Source organism: Accipiter gentilis, chromosome 29 (genome assembly GCF_929443795.1).
Source record: "Accipiter gentilis chromosome 29, bAccGen1.1, whole genome shotgun sequence".
In the NCBI taxonomy this organism is placed as follows: Eukaryota; Metazoa; Chordata; class Aves; order Accipitriformes; family Accipitridae; genus Astur; species Astur gentilis.
In genome coordinates this window covers 2,603,741-2,630,650 of record NC_064908.1, presented here as the reverse complement: position 1 = coordinate 2,630,650, position 26,910 = coordinate 2,603,741, and the positions used below count along the sequence as shown (strand labels likewise).

General features: G+C 39.6%; 1 protein-coding gene across 7 annotated transcripts in view; it reads left to right on the top strand.

The window, feature by feature from the left end:
- SRGAP2 (SLIT-ROBO Rho GTPase activating protein 2) overlaps positions 1–26,910 on the top strand; it is a 115,288-nt gene that overhangs the window by 64,650 nt on the left and 23,728 nt on the right. For 5 of the 7 annotated variants that reach the window (XM_049832233.1, XM_049832237.1, XM_049832232.1 and 2 more), the window contains 10 exons: positions 3,113–3,328; positions 4,221–4,349; positions 9,084–9,308; positions 10,981–11,082; positions 11,974–12,171; positions 16,861–16,945; positions 19,723–19,750; positions 21,656–21,686; positions 23,596–23,656; positions 25,636–25,713. In XM_049832233.1, the coding sequence (XP_049688190.1) occupies positions 3,113–3,328; positions 4,221–4,349; positions 9,084–9,308; positions 10,981–11,082; positions 11,974–12,171; positions 16,861–16,945; positions 19,723–19,750; positions 21,656–21,686; positions 23,596–23,656; positions 25,636–25,713 (1,153 nt within the window). The remainder of the gene's footprint in view (positions 1–3,112; positions 3,329–4,220; positions 4,350–9,083; positions 9,309–10,980; positions 11,083–11,973; positions 12,172–16,860; positions 16,946–19,722; positions 19,751–21,655; positions 21,687–23,595; positions 23,657–25,635; positions 25,714–26,910) is intronic. The other 2 variants (XM_049832234.1, XM_049832235.1) reach the window with 2 other exon arrangements.

Below are 26,910 nucleotides of genomic sequence, written 5' to 3'. Positions count from 1 at the left end.
GAAAAGCCTATTGTTCAATTAATTTTTTGCTTTCTGCAGCTGTTACTGAGCTAGTTCTGTTTTAAAAGCAGAACCTACGCACAGTTTTGTTGCTCCAAATATTTTGTCTTTCATCCTTAATGATACATTGGGTCATTACACTGAGGTACATGTTATTTCCTTCGTTCTTTCAATAGATGATCCAGGGTTGTCTCTCAAGCCATGGCATATCAACCTTGTGAAGAAATTTGGTATTAATATCGATGCTAGAGTATTAGGGGATTTCCCTGAAACTTCCCATATCAACAAAATGTATAGAAGTGAATTATTTGGCATTGAAGCCAAATATTCAGACTAATCTTTTAGGAAGAAAGGGAGCTCAGGAGTAGGAAAAATGTTCTTGCTGCTGAAATGGCAGTTGAAGAGGTGAGACACTGAATCCAGTTTATGGTTTTCCTCCTTTTCTGGGTTAGTGTTTAGCATGACTGAGTCTTTTCTGTGGGCAAAGAGGGTTTGTGTTCCTCAACAGGAAAGCCAAGAACGAACAGTACAGTGGAAGCTGGAGGCACTTTGAAGCTGACGTGTTGTTCAATGGACTGTCGCTGTAGATAGTACAGCCTTGGTATACAATAGTACGAGCAAACTGCGTTGTGCTCGTGTTCCTGAAAGGCAGACAATTTACTTCGGGTATGATGGCTTTGTAAATATAGCAGTGCCTGTCTTCAGCGCTGCCTGCTTTCTACATCTAGAAATTATTTTTTATTTGAGGGCACAATCTGATTCAACTTTTGAGTCATGTACTTGGACGGGATCCTAAGGAAGAATATAGGTCTGTCTCTAAACACAGACTTTTAGGAACTGAGATTTATTTCTAATCCAAGTTCACATGGCACTGAAGTTGATAAGGTGGCTGGATAGTGGTGTTTACATAGATGTATGTAATTATTTCTGCATGCCAGGCTCTGACAGATCGTTCAGCCAAATACTGAGTCCTGATAATTTCTCTATCACTGGAAGGAAGATCTTCCAGAATTCAGCCTTTGATAAACAAAGCGATGTAGGATATTAACTTTTTTAATGTCAGTGCTAGGAACTTGAAATCTATTTATTCATTCCTTCTGCTGTAAAATTTTAAATTGTCCCTTCACCAGAAAATGTCTTTTCCTTTGAAAAAGCCACTTCTGCTGATCATATTAAAAGATACTTCTTGCTGGACTCAGTTTAATCACTGATGGGATTGCTTTTATTCATGCTTTTAGAAATACTTCCACCTCTTGTTCTGCTGGCTATCCAAAGGATTGGCAGAATCCCTGTTTTCAGACAAAATGGATATGGGCAAAGTCTTTAGTTTCTCTACACGGAGAAAATGTAGAGGATTGCTATAACCTGTTAAGTTTTTGTCCTGAATTGTCCTGTGCAATCAGTCCTTGACTGTGCTGTTGCCTTCAGCAGGCTCTAGTGAGTCAACAGTGACCCCATCACCTAATGTGGGGCAGGCAGAGCTTGTGGTTGCCAATGTGGCACGGTGGCACCGTCAGTAGGATAAAAGAATTAAAATTTTGATTTCTTTTTCTGCTTCTCTTGCTTTCTGCCAGTTCCACTTTCAGTGATAGAGGAAAAGAAACTACTTTGCATCTATTATTATAAATGCCTGCTTTATAGTCTAAGCATATGCAGGAGCTGAAAGTGTGTGTGTGTGTAAATTATTCAGAAAGTCTCTCTTTAATACTGGCTGCATTCACATTCTCTTTCATGTTTAAATACAACGTCTCTTTGTATCTAAGAACCTATGCTGATCATTGCATAAAGAGAGAGCATGCATCCTACTTACGTAAAATTATGTTACGGTTCGAACTAAGGGGAAATAGGTATAAATGGGTTTTCATCTGAAATAAAATCAAATTATTTGCAGGTAAGGTCTTTATTAATGCTGGAATGATACTATTGGGGTGTCTATGCAACTGTGCATTTTTTGGCCCCCTATCAAAATTATATCATAGTAATGTTTGCTTTGGTATGTGGATTGAATTGCTTTGCATTTATGGATTAAAAAAGCTAGTTTATATATTATGTCCTTCGGGGTTTTTTGGTTCTGTTTTCTTAACACAAAGCTAGACATGAATATCCTGTGAAACAAATGTTTGTTGTGTTTCTTTTTTTTTACTTTGGGGGATATTTATCTATACTTAAGTATTAAAAATGTGCAATAATAAAAGTTGTCCATACAGTACAGGGCCCAGGTCTCCCTGAGCAAAAGAACCACACTCTGTTATTAGTATTTTTATTACATAAGGTGAACAGAAGTACTTTTACATATCAAATTTGATTTAAACAAATTGAACCTGAGTTGCTCTTGCAGCCATTGTGTTCAGACTATTGATTTGCATACGGTTCCTCAAGACTTGTGATGTTTAAAGGACTGTGATTCATCCAGATGAGAGACTGATAGGCATCCCTTCTGAAACCTTACCTGCTGATGAAAACCTGTCATTTTCCAACGTTGGCATATAATTTTCTTTGAATAATAAGGAGGCTAGATTTAGTCTGTATCTCTTTTTTGGTTTTTATGACTCTTTATTGGATCGTACAAGAAGGCGCATGACAAAGTTAAACAAAGAAGCAGCTGCAAAATAATCCACTTTGATTTCAGATTCATTTTGAGAGCCACACTTTCATTTGTGCATCTTCTGTCATGCTTTTTTGAGATGTGAAATTTCCTTGAGTATTTTGCCAGTTTAGGTACTTCTAACTCAGAACTAGCAACCAGATCTGACTTGCTGGTCACTGTCCAAATGCCTTTGCTTAGTTAGTATGATATCTTGCATTTAATATTAACATGATGGACAGTTATTATGAAATATTTATGTTAAAGAAACCTACAGTTTTGGGGAGTGCATTGGCCAAATTACAAAATAACGTGTCACAGCATGTGAATTCTTTCTTAGGATTTTTTCCTCCCTCGTAGCCCGTGAGCTTTCCAGATTCATCTATTACTGTTCTCCCTAAGACTTCGTCATGCAGATAAAGTAAGGCAAAACATCTGTATGCCTAGTTTGTTGGTTAGGTAAACCCACTTCTTCCTCAGCAAATCGAACTGTGGTGCTCTCTGACTCTTGTGTGTCATTTTCTGCAGGTCATGAAAACCTACCATATGTACAATGCTGACAGCATTAGTGCTCAGAGCAAACTGAAAGAGGCAGAGAAGCAGGAAGAAAAGCAGATTGGAAAATCGGTGAAACAAGAGGATAAGCAGACACCACGCTCCCCTGACTCAACTTCCAACGTCAAGTTTGAAGAAAAACACGTTCGACGAAGCTCTGTCAAAAAAATAGAGAAAATGAAGGAGAAGGTACTTCCATAGCATTGCTACTGCTTGTGTAGCGTGCTTGAGGAGGGGACCTTTGCAGTAGTTCAACACAGGAGCTACTGAGTTCCCTCCTTTGTTATATTCAAATGCAAGTGTCAGTTTTTACAAGTTCTAAACATTCAGATTTAGGAAAGGCAAAAGCTAGCAGCAGGGTTCTTTTAGGACAATCAGATACATATTTTGAATTATCCCAGGTTATACAGGCATGGCACAAAAAACTAAAATGAGGTTCGAGTATGAAAATAACAACTGTCTTCTTCGAAGTCATGGTTAACAGATTTTTTTTTTTGTACAGAGTACAAGATTTTTGTTTACCATTTCACGCCAGCTTAAGATCTGACCTGTGCTACAGGGAGACGTGCAGTCCCAAATTGACTTCATGGGCAGAACCAGTTGCCTTAGCAATTGGTCAGTCAGTTAAGCAGTTCAGCGCTAAGATTCAAGCCAATAGAAAGTGAAGAGTTATTTTTGGATTGATTTAGGCTCTGGAAGGACCAAGTTTAGGCCTAGCTTCTGTTGGAAGAGGTAGGGTGCCTGCAGATTACCTGTGGGCTTCTAGCAGCTGCTCTGGTAGTGCTGGAGCTGGCCATAACGTCATAAACCCACCTCGTTCCTTCATTCTTCCCTTAATCTTCTCCAACCCTATTTTAAGAGAAGACTTTAAATGCAAAGCTACCTAATATAGTAATGCTTAAAAACATCTAAATAATTGATCTAAAATCTAAGTCTTTGAGTCTTGATAAAACTGGAATCCAAATGAACAAAAACTGTGAGCAGAGTAAGATTTGTTCTGTATTCTCTGGTGTTACTAAGAATGCTATTACTCCTGCTGCACCCCTTTTTAAAATGTATTCTGTTTTTGGTTCTCTTTTAGCGCCAAGCAAAGTACACAGAAAATAGACTGAAGGCTATTAAGGCAAGAAATGAGTATCTGCTAGCTCTGGAAGCCACCAATGCATCTGTATTCAAGTATTACATTCATGACCTGTCTGATCTCATTGATGTAAGTGCTGCTGCTTGGGTGCCTGCAATGAATATCATTGCCATTAACCCTCACATGTGCCTCTCCTTTTTCAACATCTTATATACCAGCACAACTAGTAACCTCTGTACAGCTGTGGAATGATGGTCTTGGATGGGCAGCTCAGAGGGTAACAACAGGCATGATAATTGGTCATTAAGGTGTTAAGTGAGCTTTTCTTAGTCAGTTTGTTGCACAGACAGAAGCTTGCACAAGAAACCTGGCATTGAAATGTGTAGAAGGAGGAGTTGCTTAGTTAAAATGAAACTCAGCTTCAGTATCACACTGTTGCTTGACATTTTCTATTTACTATTTTAAGCAAACCTGCAAAACTATAACTCAGAAGCACATTTAAAAAAAGAATGTTAACTGGAGAAACAGTATACCAGTTGGTAAAAGAAATCAAGGAAAGAAGCATTTTCTAAAGCTGCTTTTAACTTGTTCTGAAAAATTCCATATATTTCAAGGTTAATGCTTTCTCTAGCATATTTCACAAGAGGCTTGAACCTTCCTGCTTTTTAGACCTTCCATTCTCTGATACCCCGACCACCAGCTCTACAGCGACTTGATGCATTTCTTCGGTCATTGGGACTGCAGAGCACTTTCAGTCCAGTTCTGAAAGGTGTCTGAGGAGCGTCAACAGTGATGGAGGTTCCACTGCTTGCCACTCTGCCATCTCTCTGTCTATGCAAAGAAACAAAGAAATAATCTGGCTATAGAAACTAGTCCCTTATTTCCTTAGAATGAGAATGCTCTCTGCAGAAACTGGGTAATGGAGCAGAAGGTGGAGGGAGCTTGTTAGCCAGCTGCCTGAAACCTCTCTGTTCTGCAGCTGAATGATGCCCCCAGTATTCAGGGGGCATCAATTCTGCTTTTAGTAAAATGCAGAACAAAAAACCCGAAATTTCTCCTTTTTTGAAAAGTCAGAAAAACCAGTTAGGAATCCTGAGTTTTTGCACAAATACATAACTACCCACTTCAACCTGCAGAACTAGAGTACCAAATGCACTGAACATGTTGTGTCTGGGTCAGTGACTGTTGCTTGATCTTACTCTGCTTGCCAAGGACAGCACACTGCCGTCGCTATTAGAAACAATCAACTGCAAAAGCCTGAAGGGAACTTTCTTTGTAGGAGGGGGGAGTAATGAGCAGAAGTGTCTCTAGACACAGGCAATAAAGAGCACTCAGATCACTATTAATTAGTCAGCTATTATAATACCTAACAGTATATATAATACATTTATTCAGCTGATCATAAAATCACATGAAGTGCTCTTCTGGTAGGTATTTATTTAAACCTGTCCTTTGGAGGTCAGGATTGTCAGTGCTAGATGGTTTTGAAAAATACCATTATTTAAAAATGTCATGTTTTGCAGAATTGCTGCACTGAAGAGGCATGTTTCATTTATACCTGCTGCCTGTTTAGGAGACCTTTTTTGGTTAACATTTGCTTAACTTGAATTGTGCCATCTTGTTTTTTTAACAAATTATACCTGTCTATGTATTTTTATATTGAAATGTACAAGATAGGGATTCATTTCACTGACATCAGCATAATTCAATTGTCTTCATTTTTTCTTTTACAATCCTATCTGTAAGGCCTCCCCCAAATACTGCAAATGTGCTTGGTTCAGTTTTCTGCTAACAGACTGTTCTTAGTACATTTTCGTGAGTCGTATATAGTAAAGAATCCATTTGGATTTCATAAACCCATAACAATTTTTAAGCACAGACCTGAGATCTTTCAAGTAGTACATTGACAAATGTAGGTTATCCAGCTTTGAAGGAAGTGCTTCTCTCGCTAGATAGTCTCAGCCGTCTCTGAGGCATGGTAGGCAGTGGTGCAAGACAAGAAGCCAAGCTTCTGCAGTATGTGGATTTGTCACTTTTCCTAGAGAGGAGCCATCGTGACTCTGGGTGAGTCCATGGCCATGTTAACCCTCTTGTGTTCCTTGAAGCATTCAGTTTAACACTACATTGCAAATTCTCATAATCTTTAAAAGAAAAGTACTATCTGCTCTGTTTGCGGAAGAAAAACGTCGGATTGCCTGGGAGCACAGGAGATGGAATTCAGTTATCTCATTGTTAAGACGCAGGGAATATGGATTTACTAATGCCTTTGATCCTGAAGGATCGAAAATTAACAATTATAACCAACGATGGTTATCTGAAACATCTGACTTAAATAAAAATGTGATTTTTAAGCCAGGTCTTAATTCTTTTCCTTGATCTAATCATTTGATGATATTGAATTTTTAAATATAATATAAAAGCAATCTTCAAAGTTACTTACAAGTAGATTGTGTTAGGCCAAATAGCATTAAACTTGTCATGTTTATACAACACATTGTGTTCCCCCTCCAATGTGCATGGAAGGATAACAGTGAGTTAATTCTTCATCGTGAGTTAAGAGCAATAAATTGTTCCTGACATAGCCCAGTAGTTTTGAATTTCCTGACTTTGGGGACTGAGACAGCTCTTTGATGCTAATGAAATATTACAGTAATGGGGAAGTTTGTATTAACTCATTTTTATGAAAGGGTCACTAGGACAGAATTTTAAAAAAGATAAAAGCGCATGTGTATGTGTCAGTCCTAATGTTTGCTTTTCTACGAATAGGTGTGCTATTGCTGCTTACTCCAGGATCTCCTACTTTCCCTTCCAAATGTAAATTGCATTTTAAAACAGAGGGCTCTTTCTCCTTAAATCTTCTGGTTTGGGCCTGTTTGAAAACTGCTATCTGGCAAAGGGTTAATCAGCTGTCATGTTGAGAAGTGAATTTGAATGAGTTATCATTAAATTCTTATAAAAAATTGATTTCCTTGGGGAACGATTCCATCAAACATTTATATAACCCAGAAAAGGGATGACAAGACTGATACATTTATAAATATGGTGTGCTGGACTTTTTAAAATGTTAAAGTGGGGGAGTGGGCTGAAAAATGTTTCCTGTCACTGGCTTCCATAACATAAAGCTAAAAAACTTTGCTGTCTTAATGTAGTCCTGCTGCTAAGTGAGGTGGGGTGTAAAATATTAAGTCTCGTTTGACTTCCCAGTCCCACCAGCGAGCTCCCCTTGTGCAGCAGATGAGCTTTCCTTCTGGACACAGATGTGTGCTGGAGGAGGGCGAGCGCAGGGAGGACAAGCTGGTCGCCCTGGGTGGGTGTGCAACTGTCTGGCCCACAGCAGGAGGGGAAAAGGAGTGACTGCTCCTGTTAAATCTGAGCTGCTCCTAATCCTGGCTGGACTGTTGGCCCAACTTGGACTAGCTTTCCCCAAATCACTGCAGAGGATGGCACTGTAATGTGCATGCAAAAGAGCAGTAGCTTTGAGTGGCTGTTGATCCAAGACTGCCTCCACACGTGCAAATTCTCAATCAAGCGTCTTTTGTTTGGGTTTTTTTGGCTAGTTTTTGTTCTTTCTGATTGAATGTAATGTCCTTTAATTCTCTGCCTCCAGCCTAACCAGCAACTGCAGCTCTTTTTACAAGACTCCACACCTGCCACAGCTTGTTGGCACAGGAGGCAGGCATCTAGCAGCACTTGGTGACAGAAATTCTGTGAAAGCAGGGAATGGTCCAGTAGTTGCTCTCTTCTCTCTCCCTCCACCCCTCCTTCTCCCCGCCTTTTTTTTTTTTTTTTTTTTTTTTTTTTGCGTTTGCACACAATGACAGTGATGAGACCCAAATGATGGGTGAGGAGGAGATTTCATGTGAATTTTGCTTACAGAACAGCACAGCAATCAAGCAGATGGTCTCTTTCTTTTTGGATATTCTCCTAGCGTATGTAATCTTGCTTGTAATTCCAAGAAGGTGGGCTCCTTTCTCACTCACTTTATTAGATGTCTGAAAAATTCAGGCTGTTTCTGATCAGCTAATGAAAAGCGCCTTTCTCCCTTCTGAAACATTAAGACTTGGCTGCGCAGCCATGGTGGAGATGAAGCTGCTTGATTGTCTTCCAGTGACATCATCCTGCTGTCAGTAATAGCCAGGAAATTCTTGACCACGACCACTTTTTGCTTGAAAGTTTTTGCTTTTCTGTTTCACCCCAGCAATGAAGTCATCCCAACTGATTGCTTGTTGCTTTTTGGATTTCTCTGTTCTTTATGCCTGTGATGTACAGGTCATGTTCTTGCTTCCTGAAATACACTGAATTAAACAGTTTTCTTTATCTTGGGTGGGAAAATTTAGATGCAGATTAACCTTTGCAGATGATCCAAATCCTTTGTCTTGTTTCTCTGGGTAGTACTTTAGTGCATTGTTTCCCTCTTTGAATAATTTTATTGTAAGGATTTTGGAGTGTTTTCAATGGGAATCAGTGCCCCTGAAAGTAAAAATCCAAAGAAATACACTGAACATACCCATTTCTAGGTTGCTTTTTGGTTTTTTTAACAGCATTAAGTGAACTCTCCAGTACTCCATGAGAGCTCTGCAAAGTGTTACAATAGTTTAAGCTGTACTTGTCTTGGAGACTAATTATAACATGATGTTGAAATTTGTATGGGATTAGAGGCTGAGAATTCTGTTTAGGGCCAACTCTGAGGACCTCTAGTCAAGATGCCTCTGCATTCAATGAGAGATGTGAGACTGCTCTGGTACCCAGAAGATGATAAATATCCACGACTTGTTATCCATTTATATAACTTCTGGCTTTGGAAACGTTTTACATTACAGAATTTCTTCGCTTATTCATATGGAGTTGTGTGTCTTTTTCCAGCAGTGTTGTGACCTGGGATACCACGCTAGCCTCAACAGAGCTCTCAGGACATTCTTGTCTGCTGAGCTAAACCTGGAGCAGTCAAAGCATGAGGGTCTGGATGCCATTGAAAACGCCGTTGAGAACCTGGATGCCAACAGTGATAAGCAGCGCCTGATGGAGATGTACAACAATGTCTTCTGTCCGCCCATGAAGTTCGAGTTTCAGCCGCATATGGGTGATATGGTCAGTTTATATTCCTCCTCCAGCTCTAGCTCTGTAAACACTTGCAGCTTTGCCTGTTTACTTCCCTCGTCTTTGATAGATAGACCCACTAAAAAGCCACCTGTTTGGCTCTATTTTTGGGAGGTAGAAGGGAGCCTTGGGAAAGGGAGCTGATTTGAAGATTAAGCAGAGGCTCATGGCACAGATGTCTGAATACAACTGACTCTCACTTTTTGACTATCAAAGCTACTGAAGATGAAAATGCTTAATTAGGTATAATACTAAATGTAGATTGGAAACACTGTTTTAACTTCTGATTCAACCCACAAGTTAACCCCTGCACCCTGAGACGGACTCTGAAGTTAGAGATTTGAAGGGGCAACAAAATAAGAAACTTAAATGCTGTGTTTTGAGGCATTTGAGTGTGTAATCTTAGACTACAAATGGTTTATAGTGGTGCTTTATGCATCTTCATTGTGAGACAGGGCGGTCAGGGGACTTTCATTTTTGGCAATGAAAATCTCTCTCTGTATAGGTTTATCAAGATGTGGTTACTCATCTGGGAACTGTTTAAAGTCGCACAAGCTGAAACCGGTTCTAAATGGGAACACATGTACAATGTAATAATTTAGGTCAATTGGTTGGATTTCTAGATTGTCCTGAACACTGAGGAAACACTGTAAGGATGGTCTCTTGCAGCCAGCCTCTTCTTTTGGTCTAAGAATTACAATCGCTGCTTAAGGCTCCTCCTTGTCTCTTCCCTCTTAAGTGAAACACTCAGACTGCAAATGACTTTTCTTGGGTTTTCTGAGCTTTGGTTGTATCCTGTAATATCATGGGAAGAAAAAGAATTACCTGCAGACTGTCATTCGGTTAACAGCTCACATTTGCCGAATCATTTATCTTGGCTCTTCTCAAGGCCAAATGAGTGTTTATAAATGCAAGCTGATAGTCTTGTTGCAATGGTCCTGTGTATACCAGATTGAATATATGATGGCGTATGTGCACGCATGTGATAAAGCTCCAATTCCAATTTCTTTCTTTAAAAAATAGTCTTATGCAGTGAGGTCAGCATTTTCCTTTTAAAAAACAGCAACAAAACACAACTAAAAGGAAAAGCTGCCTCATGCTGTGAAATAGTCAAGACTAATTCTTAACAGTACAAGGAAGTCCACAGTTCTGGCATGTTTGACAGGTCTCTAGCCTGCTCTTTTTTTTTACTTCAACTACCCTGAATTTATCTAATAGTGGATCGTACTTGTTGCTGCAGTGTACAGGTAGTTCAGCTGAGCAAGCTCAGCCACTCATACCCTGCCCCAGGATGCCTGGCTAATACATTGAACCAAGTTCTTCTTGATGTGCAATGTGATTTAACCTAATATCTGTAATAAAGCACCTTCAGACTTTCAAAACACATGATGAGCTTACATTTTGGAAAGTAGCTAATTTATTCTAGTTCTTCTTTGGCGTTCATGTTCTCTCTCTTGCTTACTTTTCAATACAGTCAGGAATTTGATATTGATACTTAGTAGAACATGGACCTTTCCACTGGTTGAAATCCAGGGCTACAAAGTTTTAAAATGAAGCACTTTGAAAGATGTTTGCTTGTAATAATTGAATGAAGTAATCACAATGTTCTTGATTATGTGGGTTTTTTCCTAGCCCTCTAAAAGCGGTGCTGTTTCTCTTCCAGGAGTCGCAGCTCTGTGCCCAACAACCAGTCCAGAGTGAGTTAGTGCAGAGGTGCCAGCAATTGCAGTCTAGATTATCTACGCTTAAGATTGAAAATGAAGAGGTGAGCTAATCAACCAAAAATCAACAATGCTCTTACCACTTCCAGTGGGGAGTGGGGACTAGTTAAGGAAGAATCTAGTTGCTGTGATCCTCTTTTATGAAGACTTGTGGTAAAATTCCAGAATAAGTCAGCTGAGGCCAGCAGTACATTAGTGTGTGATCTCGCATGAAAGCTGGGTGTGTGGTGAGGATCCTTTAAAATACCTCCACATATCTCTCTTCCCATCCTTAAGTTGATAGGACTGGCTATGTTGCAAAAGTTGTATTTGGATAGCTAAGAGAAAAAGAGGAATTTAATGTTTTGAAGTGAAGACAGTGAGTTTGCCTAACCTAAGGTAAGAGCTAATTTTTGTTTAATTGGTCATCTGAGATGAGAAGACTAGATCAATGGCATTTGTTTGGGAACAGGTCAAAATACCTAATCTGCACCTCTGTGTTCAAGAATTTTTAATCCTCCTTGGGCAAAATTTGTGACTCCTTTATGTCTAGGAAGTTGATTCTGGTCTTCAGTAAAGATTTATAGTGCTGCAAAGTCCTGTTTTTAATATTTAACATTTGATGCCCAGTAGATGTAGTTACAGAAGACGATTATAAGATCTTTGTTCCAGCACTCTTTGCTTTGAGGTTGAATTGCCTTACATCTCCTCCTCATCCCAGCCTGTAAGATCACAACTGTTTTCCTACTCTTGGCAGGTTCTGCGTGCTGCCAGCCCTTTGTTTATATGGACTGTGCTGTTAATGAGCAAAACTTGCACCTTAGTTGTGGCACACAGGATGTGAAACCAGTAATATCTGTTTATTAGTAAAATGCTCCAGGGTACTTACTAACTCTGTTTTTTACTTGCAACATACTGTCTTCGGTTTTTAAGTACTCTTTATGCTTGCTGGACAGGTTAAGAAGACTATGGAAGCTACACTCCAGACAATCCAGGATATAGTCACGATAGAGGACTTTGATGTCTCTGACTGCTTTCAGTACAGCAACTCTATGGAGTCTGTTAAATCCACTGTCTCGGAAACATTCATGAGCAAACCGAGCATTGCCAAGAGACGGGCCAACCAGCAGGAGACAGAGCAGTTCTATTTCACAGTAAGGAGTTAATTTTCAGTATGAGCACGTATAATGTATTTAGAATTATACTCACAAGAAAGTGCAAAATGATGCTATCATCTTACAAAAATGCTTCTGTAATTGATTTTGGACAAGCAGAGTAAGCATGTTAGGTTTTAAAAATGGGTGCTTTGAATTCTTTACAAATATATTGGGATACCTTTGTTGATGTGGATAAGTTGTGTAAAATTTGATTTCTTCTGCATCTAAAAAGGAATTGTCTGAGAAAGAACTTAATAGCTTGTAAATATCCATTTTCAAAAATAATACAAACTAAAAGAATGTTTAGCTCTTTCATATTTTTGTTATTATCATCTTAAAATTTCAGCTCACATAAGCTTTTAATTGAGTCGATGCATTTTTACAAGATGCTAAGAGCTTTTTATATTGAATTTCATACCAGACTATATGTTTTTTTTCCTAAGTAGATTTATGTTAAACTGTTGAATTCATTTCCATTTTAAAAATATTTCAAAATAGCAGATGAAAATCACACCTCTTACCCTGGTTACTTTGTCATTCCTTTGGGCATCTTTTGCTATACTTAATGCCCTTTACAATCCTCTTCCAAGAATGGTTTTGCTCATTAAAAGCCTGAAGTTTCTGTGCAAATTACACTAGCTGGCAGGATGGTTTCTGCCAGGCCTTGACTTACAAAAGTGAAAAAGCCTTCGTAGAAGGTGAAACTGGCAATTGAGAAAAGTGGGTGGAGAAACTGATTCAATTAAGAAGGGATTGACCACCCTGCCCAGGGTTATGAAACTAGAAAAATGATGTTTAATTGAACTCTAAGCGTTCCCTCTCTAGAGAGGGACTATTGTAAGTTCAAATAGGAGACCGAACCCAGGGCTTTATTTGGATGTAATATTTTTCCATTTCATCGTGTTCATATCCTGCTGCAGAGCAGTGAGGTCCCAGCAGGACTGCGGAGCCATTTCAGTAAGCAGAGGTGCAGCCTGTCATGTCCTGCACAACGTGGGTAAAATAACTATCAACAGAACGAAGCTGTTACAGGGAGGCCCTCTTTAACCAGCCTAATCAGATGCTTGATTGATCTACTATTGACCAGACTTATAAATATCCTTTATAAGGATTTCGAGCTTTGAATCTATGAGAAGTTTTTTCAGTGTATGAGAAAATGCTCAGATGATTATTAACGAGACTGTGGGCAGAGCTGTGCAGCAATATGGGCGAGGCATTCTTTGTGTAGGGGGAAAAAACAGTGCAGTGCAGAATAGAGATTTAAATCCCCTCGTACCTTATGATGTGCTAAATGCTGAGGGCTATGAACTGAAAAAAATACTGATTTGAAAGAATATTCCATATTACTATGTCACTCAAGTTGGAAATTCCACGTACTGCATTGCTAGCTAGGCAGAGCTCTTAGGTAAATATAGTGATGCCACCATGGGAATTGAATTGAAGGAGTACTGACTGTAGTATCTCTACGCTGGTATAAGCTGTATTTCCACTAGAGGCATATCATCGCACGCTGGTGCCGAGATGGCTCTGTTGTTAGGGCTTTGAAGGAAGATTTGTATGCAGAGTAGAAGCTTAAAACTTCCCCGTGTCAGTGAAAAGCACAGGAATGATGATTGACTTAACACTGAGCTAATGCAGGTAGCTAAAGCAAGGAAGCAGCAGTGACTTCAGGGAGCTGAAATCCAGGGATGTGTCCTGGGTGCCTGGCAGGAGGGTGCTGCCGCTGCCATGGCTACACTCCTGCTTCCTGAGCCAGCAAAATCGGAGAGCTAGCGTGAGGATGCCTGTCAGAGCTGAAATCCTACTGCTAATTGTAATACAGCTGGCACTCCGCCCTACCTGAGAAGTGAAAAGGGGAATGAATGATTTGATTCTTTTTACCTCTAAAATGGGGTAATTGTAGCTCTTTGTCAAAATGTTATTTTTTCCTCTAGCAAGATTAAACCCCAGTACAATGCTCATTCTATGAAGTGCCTTAAAAATTAATGTAAATTTGTTATTACCAAACCCTTAAGACATGGGTAAGTATTATATAAAGCTCCCCTGCTAATCGATCCCACAGAAATGTCATGCTGGTTATGTCAATGTGCCACTGTTCCCACGTTCAGTCGCGCGCAGGGGCGCAGGGGAGCGGGGATCTGATTCACCCGCTCCTTCAATCGAGTGCCTTGTTTGAAGTCGTTCTTGTGGGGTGGAGGAAGGGAGGAAAACTGCTGAGCTTTCCAGATGGGAGACAGTTAGGGATGTGGGACAGTGGCAGAAACTGTTTTTCTTTATAGCCTCAAAAGCATAAAATCTCCTTTCCCACAAGGCAGGAAGATATGGTCTAGTTTGCATTTCGCTTCATTATGTATGCCACCTGACAACTGGTTCTCGCTGGAAAAATACTGCAATGAGTTTGGGCTTAGAGAGGGTGTCAAAGTTGCATGTTTTTGAGGAGATGATAGATGCAAAAATGCTTACTGTCTCTGGCTGACAACAGATCTTCACCTCTTAATTTTTACAATGCAGAAGTAACGTGACTTGAGGATGTTTCTACTGCTTTGTGTCTGATTGTACTTACTCTGACTCCAGCTGTGCTCTGCCAGAAATGAAATCCGTAGGAGTTCTCCTGTAGTTTGATATTTTTTTTTTGACTGTTTTTATTAAGCCAGAAATCAAATGCATGGATCTTTGTAATTCATTGAAAAAAGCCTGAAGCCTTATTTTGAAATTACCTTCTTTTTTTTTTTTTTTTTTTCATAAGCGTACTTGTAACGAGCAGGGTACAGAATGTTAGGCATGAGGAAGTAGAAAGAACGCATGAAATACTGCACTGGATAGGAACCTTCTCTTTTTCTCCTTTAAAACAATCCCCGGTACTCGTCTGCGGGCAGGCGATGTTCTCATTGCGACCGCTGCAAATGCCTCAAAGCCGGAGCGATCAGCCAGAGCATCTGCGAGTGCCAGCAGCGTGCCTCTGCTCAGGGAATTCGCCTGCCCTGTGCTGAACCACAGCTACCAGTAGGCTGAGCTTAAGTTTTTATATCTGCTTCAAAGGGCAGCTTAATACTTTTCCAAATTGAGTTGATTTGCTGATCTTTAAGCTGCTGTTTGAGCTATTTGAAGCTGAGCCTTCTAGCCCTTCCGTCTCTTCACCTGATCATGATTTTGATACAGGGAGCTTGGCAGTTCCCAGAAACAGATTTATACTCAAATTCCCACTTCAAATTCTCCAGTTATTTTTGCAGCTTATCCTCTTCATGTTTTCTTCTGTCAAAATTTGATGTGAAAATTTAACTGATTGAGCAAAATACATAGTTGGGGCATAGCAAACAAATTCTACAGGGAAATTAAAAAAAATATGGTTAATTTTTTTTTGCCGCAGTGATCATGCTTCCTGTTTTCTTCTAAAACAACAACAAAAAGTTGAAGTATTAGCATAGGAAGCAGGAAGTGCTGAGATTCTCCGAAGGGACTTAAATTCTTGTGAAATTTTTCTTCCAATGTTGTCAACCAAAGCAACATGAAACACAAACTCCTGGCAGTTAATTAAAGCCCCAGCTCAGCCATTTTTGTCTGTTGTGTCAGTACACACTACTGCTGGAGACCCTGCAGTAGAAACTTTGTTAGCTCCTGGAAGGTTTCCCCCCACCCTCAGTACTGCCACAGTATATGTGTATGTATATACTACTCCTTAGTTCTTTACACCTTGCACAGAGGCTGCTGTTGTTGTGACCTGCATAGTTCAAGCAGGGTCCAGGCACTCTTATTGCTAAAATCCTGGGTTTAACCTTAAGGATTTGCAGTCTAATTTGGCAATACCAAAGCAGAACTGGAAGAAAGCGGATAGAATTGGGGAAGGCTGAAGACAAGAACTGAAACATTTCATTATTAAATGAGAATCCTTTCTTTGTGTTCATTTTGCTAGCTGAATTTTTAAAATATCTCATATCTAAAGAATGGCCTGTGGTATTTTAATAGTTATGTGCTATTTATGTATTTTTGAGTCTAAACATGTCCTAATTATAATGTGGACAGCTACCATACAGCAGAGTATTTTATGTGCTGCAGCACAGTGAAGATAAATAATGCTGTTCTGAACTACAAAATAAGAGATGAAAGAGCTGTAAAAACCCAGCATTTGCAGAGCTGTGAAAAATCAGAAAGAAGTGGGAAAAATGACTGCATGATTGTATAATATTTCACCGAGAGAACAAATCTGAACTTAAATAATATCTTTATTTGTTTTGTCCCATGCCCCCCCTGCAACCCTGTGTATCATCCAGCGTGGAGGCAGACACACTATTTGACAAGTAAAGTGGGGTGAGAGAGGTTAAGTGAGAGAATAAGCACAGTAGCAGCCTTTTAGTTTGTTAAAACAGATTGCTCATTCAGTTGCCTGTGACGTGCGAGGGAAGTGCATTTCCATTTCACCCTGTCTGGAGAGGAGATGCATGACAGCTTCTCAGATGTCTTAAAAGATGCCAAACATTCAGCTGATTCCCCAGTGAAACAATAGAAATTGCACTGCAGATACGTATGGACAAGCTTCAGATTTGCCTGAGTATATAAACCAGGAGGACTTAGCTCATCCTTAGCACCGTAAATTTCAGTGCAGGATTATGTTCAGAATCCAGTAACCTAAAGATGCAGTCAGAGAAATTAAATGTCCACTCATGATCTTGTTTTTTTCCACGTTCACAGAAAATGAAGGAGTATCTGGAAGGCAGGAACCTGATAACGAAGCTCCAAGCCAAACACGACCTCCTTCAGAAGACCCTAGGAGAAAGTGAGTCTGGGACCTGCTCGTCACTGCTATTAGCCAAGCTATTGCACTTATTGAATTAGTCAGGTGACTGAGTGTAACGGTCTTGGATTACTGACGCAAAGTGGACATACTCATGTTTTATGAATTTATTTTTCCGATCTGCATCATGGAGAAGGCAAATGACCTACATGGCTGCTTGATTAATGGTGAACAGAAAATGCTTAATGAATCACTAATGTGCATCACTTACTTGTTAAAATGAAGCATATGCCCACTCATTCATCCTGTCCTGTCCCTGTACACGCACATTCTGCTTCTCACTTAATAATCTGTACTAGGGTAAACCTTCTGATTTACAGTTTACTGATTAGTTGAGAAGTATTGCCTTGTTAGGCTGGTCAGAAGTTTCATTTGCATGGTAGTTTAGCTGCTTCTCACCTCTGTAGGTTCAATCCAGACCAAACTAATGTATTTGAGCGCAAGCTTTTATTAGGAGAAGAGCAAACAAATTTCAGAGTATGTAAAATATGTTGCCTATCTAGGGGGCATTAGGCAAAGGGCAGCAGCCAGAATTGAATATGCGTTTGCTATTAGTGTCAGAACAAAGGAAGATTTCTTTCCCTTCATGGTATGGGCAAATCCTGTTGGCCAAACACACTTAAACTATGCATCCAAGTTTCCATAGAAACCTGTCTGCCTCGTATTTGCAGAGGAGAAGGTTTTAACAGTCTAAATGTCAGGTCAGAAAAATGGCTCAACTCGTTCCTGGGTTTATACGCTGGAGCAGGGCTTGTGTTTTGATATGTAACTTAACTGGACTCCCCACAGTTTATGGTGTGCAAATCTTCTGAATGAAAACTTAAACAGCATGTGGTCTTTGAAGTGCTCCGCTTTCAGTTTAAAAATGCACTATAAAAATAAAATACTTATTGCTACAGTAATTAAGAGTTTCATGTTTATCAGACCCAAACCACTAGAAGGTATGGAAAGGATGTTGCCATCGTTTTGAGCTTTCTTGTTTAAAGTTGCTCGTCTCTTCAGCTGTCCTGTAGAAAGGGTGGATGAAGCCAAAGATCTATGTCCTTAGGGTATTTTTCTTCTGCCTCTAAATATCTCCAAATGACACCCATGCTGCCCCTGTGACTAATCACATTCCTGGATCATAGCTGACCTCTGCATACCGAGACCTATTTCCTCTTAACCTGCCTGCCCCTTGAACCCATCTCAAGCTGTGGTGGGGGGAAAAGAAGAGGAAATTAAATGCGATTTCTGTATTGCTATGTAGATTTAAAGGCTGCTTCTGTTTTCTTGTGGTTGCTTTGCAAACCAGAGCTTTCTTAGTCACTCTGTGAAGGGACCCAGTGTGTGTCAGGGTGAGCTCCTGCAGCTTCTGAAAAAAAATAATCACTTCTGTCATCTGTGAGATCAAAAGGAGCTGAGAAAGGGAGGTACATTTCGTCTCCAAAACCACATTAGCAGGTTAATGGTACAAACTGGGGACTGTGCCTAGACTTATCCATAAAATGTCACTTAATTGGGAAATGGGCAAATAAAATTCCTTTCACAAGTCCCAGGAGCATGGTTAGAAGCTTTACTGAAAAACGTGCATACAGCTGCATGTCTTCAGTCCCTGGAAAATTCGTGGTTTTGTTATGATTTTTATTCTTCTTTGCCCATCCTCAGGTGACATATATTAGTCCTCTTGCAAATTACCTTAATCTAAAGATGACAAGTTCCAGTAATAAAAATAGCAGCAAGCCTTCCTATCTACAAGTAATTATGTCCCTGCCTACTGTACATATTTGTCACCCTAATGTAGGAGCCCCTTGATGTTGCCACAGCCATGTAATTTATATATATGAATATTCTATGATGGAAGTGGGACAGATGGCTGGAAATTCTGCTTCAGAATAACATTTTCATGTAAATTATGCACTGTTTTGGCTTTACGTGGGGAGAGGAAAGTGGCTATCGAGATGTGTTCAACTAATTGTCAGCCATCAGCAATTAGACGTTTCCCTCATTCATTCTTCCATCTCCCCAGGAGCAGGAAGACAACTGTAGGGAAGGTGGATTTTCAGCTGTTGTAAATCAGTATGGTTTCACTGATGATGATCTATACCAGCAAAAGATCTGGCCTGTACAATTCCCAAAGGCACAAACTAGTTTTCTGTCTCTCTTACTCCTTGTTGTGCTATTTTAAAATGATGCCTGCATTAGTAGTAGTCGTTAGCTTGGCTGCTTCCTTGCAAACTCAGTGCAAGTTCATGGAACGTTTTTATAAATATGGTTGTGGAAAATATCATTAAACGTCTGTCTCCCAAAATAGTTAATGCCAGCACATTCAGTCTGTGGGCTAACAAATCTGTGAATGTTTTCAATCTTACTAAGTGGCTTTATAAAGTATAATCTCTCACCCCACCAATTCCCCTGGGAAGGGGGAGGGAGGGAGAGGTTGACAAGCCCAGTTTTTTGGCAGCAGAAGTCAACAATTAGAATGCACAGGGAACTAATTTTCAAAAACAATACTTTCCAAAGAAAGAGTCCTCAGGCAGCCCAAGCTGTTTGCTGCGTTTCCTGGTCAGCCACGGCGGAGCTGTGCCAGCAGGGATGGGCTTCAGTGGTCTTCCCAGCAGCACTCCTGGGGGAGGCAGCCACTGTCTGGCTCCCCAGAGCTGCCCCCTCCCTGTCCAATGGTTCTTCTCCTCCATCTCCTTCCAAAACTGGCTTTGCAAAGCCTTTGAAAGTATTTTCCCATTCCTCCCTCCTAATGCTGTATTTCTTTGTTGTCTTCACAGGTCAACGGACTGACTGTTCCCTTGCCAGGTAGGTGTGGCTCGGGATCATTTTTTTTTTAAGGAAAATCTGATGCAGATTGGTCACTGCCATTCTAGATCAGTTACCAGCCCAGGATATGTATCTGTTAGAAAAAAATATTCATTTAGCTAAAACATAAGCAAATTTGTGCTAGTTAATATGGCTTTAAATACCATCGCTATTACCTACATCAGCGCAAGGTAGTGGCACAGCTTATACATACATTTAGTAACCTCTGGTCAGCTAGGTAATGAATATTTCTTTTGATGCAGTGCCTGCTTAACACCTCTCCTTGCTTGTTGCTGCCCTGTGTAGCTGCCGCAGTTGTGACCGTAAACCTGCTGGCAGGGCTGCCTGTAGCAATGGGTTGGGAAACTGGCTGGGGTTAAAAATAACCAAAGGAGGGGAAAAAAAAAAAAGATACATGGAGGTTTTGCACTTTTGATTGCACCAGTGCATTTAATCCAGATCAGGAAGGGGACAGGCAGGTGTGAGAAACTGTTTAATTTTTAGAAACGCATTTGTATTTCTGTAAGGGAGATGGGCCCGTGACTCTGCAGGGTTTATCCACATGGTTGGTGTACAGGGCTGAGTAACATTAATCGGAAAACTCTTTATCCTGTTGATGCTCTCTGCTCTGCCATGGAACTGGATTGCAGCAGTATAGAGGTCATGGAGAATAAACTTTTCGTTTATAATTAGGCCAATCACAGAACCATAACTAAGCTTCTCCTGATGGGGTTTTTATAAAACATAACAAATCTCCATCTCCAAATTGATGTATTCAAGGGGCTCCACTGGGCACGAGGAGCTGGAGTAGGGGCTGTGCATCATCCTGCCTTGTTAACAAAAGGAAGGTGATTACTACTGATCTGGAGTCATTACTACTTTTCACATTCCTTACAGCAAAGCAAAGCTGACAGGTCCTAATTAGAGCCTGACATCTGTAATAATAAAATATTATTCATCATGAAACAATTTTAAATATCAAAGAATCATTACTGCTAATAGTTTAAAATAGACCTTATTGTCTGTGACAGCCCATGGAATCTGATTTTTTTTTTTCATTCAGTGTTTTTGATTTTTATAAAAGGAATTTCCCCTGAATTAACACACTGTACAGTCTTTTTAAAAATCGTACTTCTAATCACCTTATTTATAATTCAGCAGCCATCTGCCCTAGCAGGGAATTGGCTTGAATCATACATTAGGGCCTCTCTACTATTATCTCTTGTGCTTCATTTTTACAAGAAACTATAGGAATTTTAAACCCCAGTAATAAATTTTGAGAGGAAAAATCCTGGCAAAGCAAGGCTTTTTCCTGTTTTTCTACAATTAATATCTACCAAGATAAATAAATGAGACCATCATGGTTTATACTGAAAAGGCTTAGCCTGGCTAGTGTGTGCTGGGTTTTGAGAGGGTTTGTGTTATTTATTTATTTGAAGTCTTATCAGAAACTATAATAAAGACGGCACAATGGCAGCTCTTAACAGCACAGTAGGAACCAGCATGCTCCCACCTGCTTCTCCCCTCTGTAGAGTGGCTCATTCAGAGAACAGCTATGTGCAATTTATAGCAAACTTCATCTTGAACAAGGAGCCCTATATAACAGATTTCCATGTGTTTGGAATTAAAATGTCAAGGGTAATCTTCTGTCAAAGCAGTGGACTCCCTTGTGTCTGTTTCAGGTTTTTAGTGATTTAAAGTCACTTAAAATCTTTCTGAAGTTCCATAAATTGAATGAGACTAAGTCGTTATGATTGACTTGTATATCTGGCTCCTTCCCTCCTCCAAAATACGTGTGGTTTGGAATACTGAACGAATGAACCGATGATAGTAGAGGATTATCTTGACTTTTCTGTTCTGTTTTTTCCCTCCTGCACCAATGGGCGGTTCTGATCTTCTCATCAGCGGCAGGCGCAGCTCCACCATAAGGAAGCAGGTAATAAACATTTCCTTAAGTAACAAAACAGTGGTACGTGTATGTTTGTGTAGAGGAGGATAGATGGAAAACAGGCAAGTGTTGTTATCCTTCCTTCCCTCTCTGTCACGGACCTTTTCAGTCTTGTTCAAGTGGAACTGGTGTCTGCTCTTTCAGTAACTGAAATCAATAAAACACAGATTCACAGCCTTGATTTGGTTTTCTTTGACAAAATTTAAAAATAGTTTTACTCTGTGTTTTGACAGACCTGGAACCAAAAATGCCAAACAGCCTTGAGCTGTCTGGACAGTCATGGTTTATGGGTTTCATGCTGTTGTTTCTTTGTCCCCTTTCCCTTTACTTTCACTGGTATCCCACAAAAATGCTATTAAACCAGTAACTGCTCGCTTGTTGTGCCTTCTTGTAATAAAGACACAACAGCAATGCTTTGTTTCCCTGGCTGTGGTGGATAGTCTGTTACTTTTTAGTACCTGATGAGGTAGAATGTGTTTCTTTGAGATAGGGAGAAACCAAAATATTTCTTGTTGATACTGTAAAGACAAAATTTGGTTTGGGATTTCATTTCATACAGTCTGTCTTGGGGTGCTGCTTTGTAGTTTTTAGGATCTCTGTATACTGGAAATTAAAAGGGCAAATTGGGGTTTTGGCGTGCAGAGTGACACCTCATTTTCTGAGCTTAATTGTTGTTCCTTTATTTATGCTCTAAAAATGGTCTTTTCCTATGCTGCAAATGAAGTATATTTGTGTCTTGCCGTTTTCACAAGTAGTTTTTGAGGTGTCTCAGAAGCATATTCTGACTCGAGTCTCTGATTTGGAAACCTAAATTAAAAACTAATCTGTTGGCAAACACTGAATCCACAGCTTGCAGTAACCTACATGATATCACTTGCATGTGGTTTTAATGGGTTTTTTTGATTGTGACTTAACAGTTTAAAACATAACTGCTCTGAGAGTTTTAATCTCTGCTTGGGACCCAGAATATGTGATTCTCTGTGAGTTCCTACTGTCGAACTCAAAAATAAGTCTGGGAGCTTATAATGCTGTTTGGATGATTATTAATAAAGCATGTCTTCAGGGGCCAGTTGAGTGGCAGAATGGCTTTTGAAGTATTCTTAATTGGTTGGTGGTGTTCTGTACAGCATATAGTTCTAGTTCTAACTGCCTATGGCTAATTAGTAGAGAAATCATTGTCAGTATATGACCAAGTTCTATGACATTTCAATAAAACAAAAAATCATTAAACCTAAACAAGTTAGGAAAAGTGTTGAACTGGTTTTTTTTATATATATCTTTGAGCAGAGGGTTGTCATCTTTTTTAACTGATCCAAATGTGTCACTGTAGCATCCTAACAAGTGAGCATTTTGATATAAATTAGAGGCATTGCTGTCCAAAACTACTGTAGAATAGGCCATACATAAACAGAAACTTGGAAGTTTTAATCACATGGTAATTTTAATCACTGGCATCTGACCTTAAGCAAACTGCAGCACTTCTGTTGCTTAGTTGCTCTTCCCCCAAATGGGAGGAATAACTGCAGACATTGCAGAAATTCAGTTGTCTGAAAAGTAATCTGTGACCCTGTGAAGCAGAGACTAAGGAAGTGTAAAGGCTTGTTTCCATACTGAAAAATCTCAATTAATGGTGTTTAAGCTGGAAACTGTCAATCTAGAAGATTTTACTGTGTTTGGGCCTTGGACTGATGACAGCATTTTCCTTGAGCAGGTGCCTGTATGGTGCACCTTATTTAATGAATTGTGACCGCAGGGCACTAAACACATGTGGAACTGCATGGAATCAGAATATGGCAGATGAGAGGACAAATTTGCTTGTCTTTTTTTTTTTCCCCTTCACTTTTACCATCACTCTTCATTCTGACTGCTGCTCTTCTTTAAATTTCTCTTTGCGCAGGATTCCTCACAAGCCATTCCCCTGGTCGTGGAGAGCTGCATACGATTCATTAGCAGACATGGTGAGTTTTTGGACAAAAGGTATCCTGTGATATTTCTATAAAATGAACGGTGATGTAGAAGCGTTCTGAAAAATGTTCAGAGTTGCTCGGGAGACAGTGCTTGTGCAGAGGAATCCTAGAGACTGCAGTATAAAAAGTCACACTGACTTTTTGGCAATATTGTTGGTATTGTGTGTGTGATCACTTTTCCAAATAACTGACCTTGCAAATGTTGTTCTTTCAATAATATCCCTTTGATTCTTGTAAAATAAGATTCCCATCCATAGATACCACTTACCCCTCACCTCCACTCACCTTGCTTAGAGCCCTGAAATGTGGCCTTCACACCAACAGTAATCATGCGCTTCCTAGAGGAGGAGGAATACTCTTAAGTATTTGAATGTAGGAGGTTAAGTAGTGAATTAATTGCTTGCTTATTGCCACAGTGAGATGATTTATACCTGTTCTGAAGGTTAACTTCACAGCCTTGAATGCTGTAAAAGATTTTATACGTTTATTGTAATTTGTTTTCATTTTTAATCGATATCATTTGTTAGTAGTATGTGAAACAGCTGTTAATTAACATATGTAGAAAGAGGTTGAATTTATCTTCATTAAACAAGACACAGAGCCAGATAGTAGGTCCCGTTTCATTTTCCTTGTTTAATTACCACTTTAGAAACTATAATCTAGAGTCCCATTCTCATCATCACTTGGAAGAACCAAGTGCTATAATCCTTCATTAAGGCCATACTTGGCATTTGCTGGAAGAAACATTGAAACCATATTGCAATGTGAACCAACACATGACAAATCAGGGCCATCAGGAGATTTCATTTTTTAGACTCATATTCCTGGGTTAGCTTAGATCCCCAACAGAAAGATTTTCCAACAGACTCAACTGATTTCTGCACTGAATATCAGATCATGGTGTAAAGGTACAGTTTGGAGTTAGAAGGAATGTGCTTTTATACAACAAATCTACTTTAGGCAGAAGAAATGATAAAACTGCCCGCCTGACGCACTTACACTGCAGGAATAAGTTTTGTTGGAGGTAGCCTGACTGACACTTCTAAATGTTTTGCTGCGTAGGTGTGGGATGAATGTCATTTTCATTCTTGCTTCTCTGCACTTGGGATTGTTTCTTTTCACTGTTCATAGCTGTGTGTCACAGCTACCAGATACAGCCACATACTGCAAAGGTTTCAGTGCGTTGTGATAAAAACAGTTGCAGAAATTGAGAGGAAGAGGCCACAGTTGCAGTCAAGAGAGCTTATTAGTTTATAGCCGTTATTATAAATAAAGCAAAGACATTGCAACATTCCTTGTTTCAGAAAGTGTACAGTTAAAAGGCTTGAGTGAACGGGAGTTGATTTCCCTATGTGAAGCATATACTTTGTTCATTAGTTGATTTGTAACAGTTGTTGCTCATCTTACATGTACCAACAAAATTGTTATGATGGTAGTATATTGGAGCATCTCGCCTACTTGATCATTGGTTTTAATGACGTTGCTAATGCTTACTTTTTAGCAGGAATGTCTTAAAGACTATCCTAAAACCCTAGATAGCAGGTCACGCTAGGGTAATTAAATGCTTCCGTTTCAATTGGTTGACTTGCTCTGGGCCTTTGTGGTATCGCTCTTGCAAAATAAACTGCTTCCTTGTGTAGTTAGCCATATTTTACTTCTGGCTGGTATACCATTAGTTTATGACTTTCTCTAGGTTGTAAAATCCTCTGGGGATCCTTCAGGGTAAAAGATAACATGCACGGCTGTTATAACCCAGTTATTCTGTCAGTTTACGAAGAAGGGTTAATATTTTTTCTCCATGTGCTGAGTTCTGTATTTACATATTCTGTATGTGCCTGGACATATAAGGGAAAGGTGGCTTTTAAAACAGTGTATTTTTGCTTATATTTCCTTTATCATATATGCAGTATCTGATGAAGGTGCCAGCTTATCTTATCTTATTGTTATCAACATCTCTTATTGTGTTACAGGTTTGCAGCATGAAGGAATATTCAGAGTGTCTGGGTCACAAGTTGAAGTGAATGACATAAAAAATGCATTTGAGAGAGGTAAGGAAGATCTATTCCAGTATCTCAGAAATGATTGCCAAATCTATGTGTTTGTTTAAATATTCTGAAATGGCCTGTTTTGAATGCAACTTGCTATATTTTGTCCCTTTAATTTCTGTGTTTCCTAAGTGAGCCTAGCCCAAACACTTCCCCAGTGCTCATTAACCTTGAATACTCAGTTGTTTGGCATTATGCTTTATATCTTGTAGAGTGTCTATACAATAAATACCCTGAATTCAATCTTCTCTCGTGTCTGATAGCTTATTGATTATTTGTAACGCTAAAGGATATAGAGAATTTCATTATTGGGTGAAACTGCATTTTCCTACCCTCTCCCCCCAGCGCTTTGTGAATAGGCTGGCTGCTAGAGGATGAAATTTTATGTTTTGCGTGTTCTTGAGGCACAGCTTGGCTACATTTATTCTAAATATCAGCAAGTGAGAGAGTAAATTTCAAGACACTGTTAACTTGACGTAGCTTTTAATAGATTTGATTTTCTATGTGAAGAACCATTCCATACAAAGGCAAAGAACGGCTGGGAGTCTCCTGACTCATCAGCTTCTAGCTGAGCTGTTCTCCCTAGCAGAGCAGGTTCAGAAGAGCTCGCTCTTCAGGCAGTCCTTGCAGCCGGTCTCCCCAGTCTTGCTTGGGTCACTGAAAACAACAGGGCTTGTGTTAATTCCCTGATTACATCACTCTGAAAGAATATCATGTGTTTCTGTGCTTGCTGTTGGAAGGGATGAGCAGTAATTAATTAGTTATAGCAAGTTTATTTTGCTATTGGGAAGAGAGAACTTTAATGAGCAACATGTGTGAAATGTGGCATCTAATTTCACCTGTCTTCATCTCCATCTACCTGCAAATTAAAATCTCAAGAATAGAGGAAGCAGAACTGTGTATCATAGGCTGCAGGTAAAGGCTTGATACCAGAATCAGACCCCTTTTTTACATAAAGGAAATACCAGTCATCTTGGGAAAATAGCCAGTTGTTGCAGCACTAACATGCAGAAATAAAAAAGGTGGGCTGGGGTTTTTTTTTGTTTAGGTTTTTTTTTTTCTCCTTTATCTCACTTGTCTCTGTAAAGCATATGATAGACAGAACTCACAAAGTTAACAATAATGTCTCTGCAGTTTATTACTTCATCCAGAACCCTTGGTGGCAGTTAATATCAAGGATAATGCTCCGGTTTGTAGTGG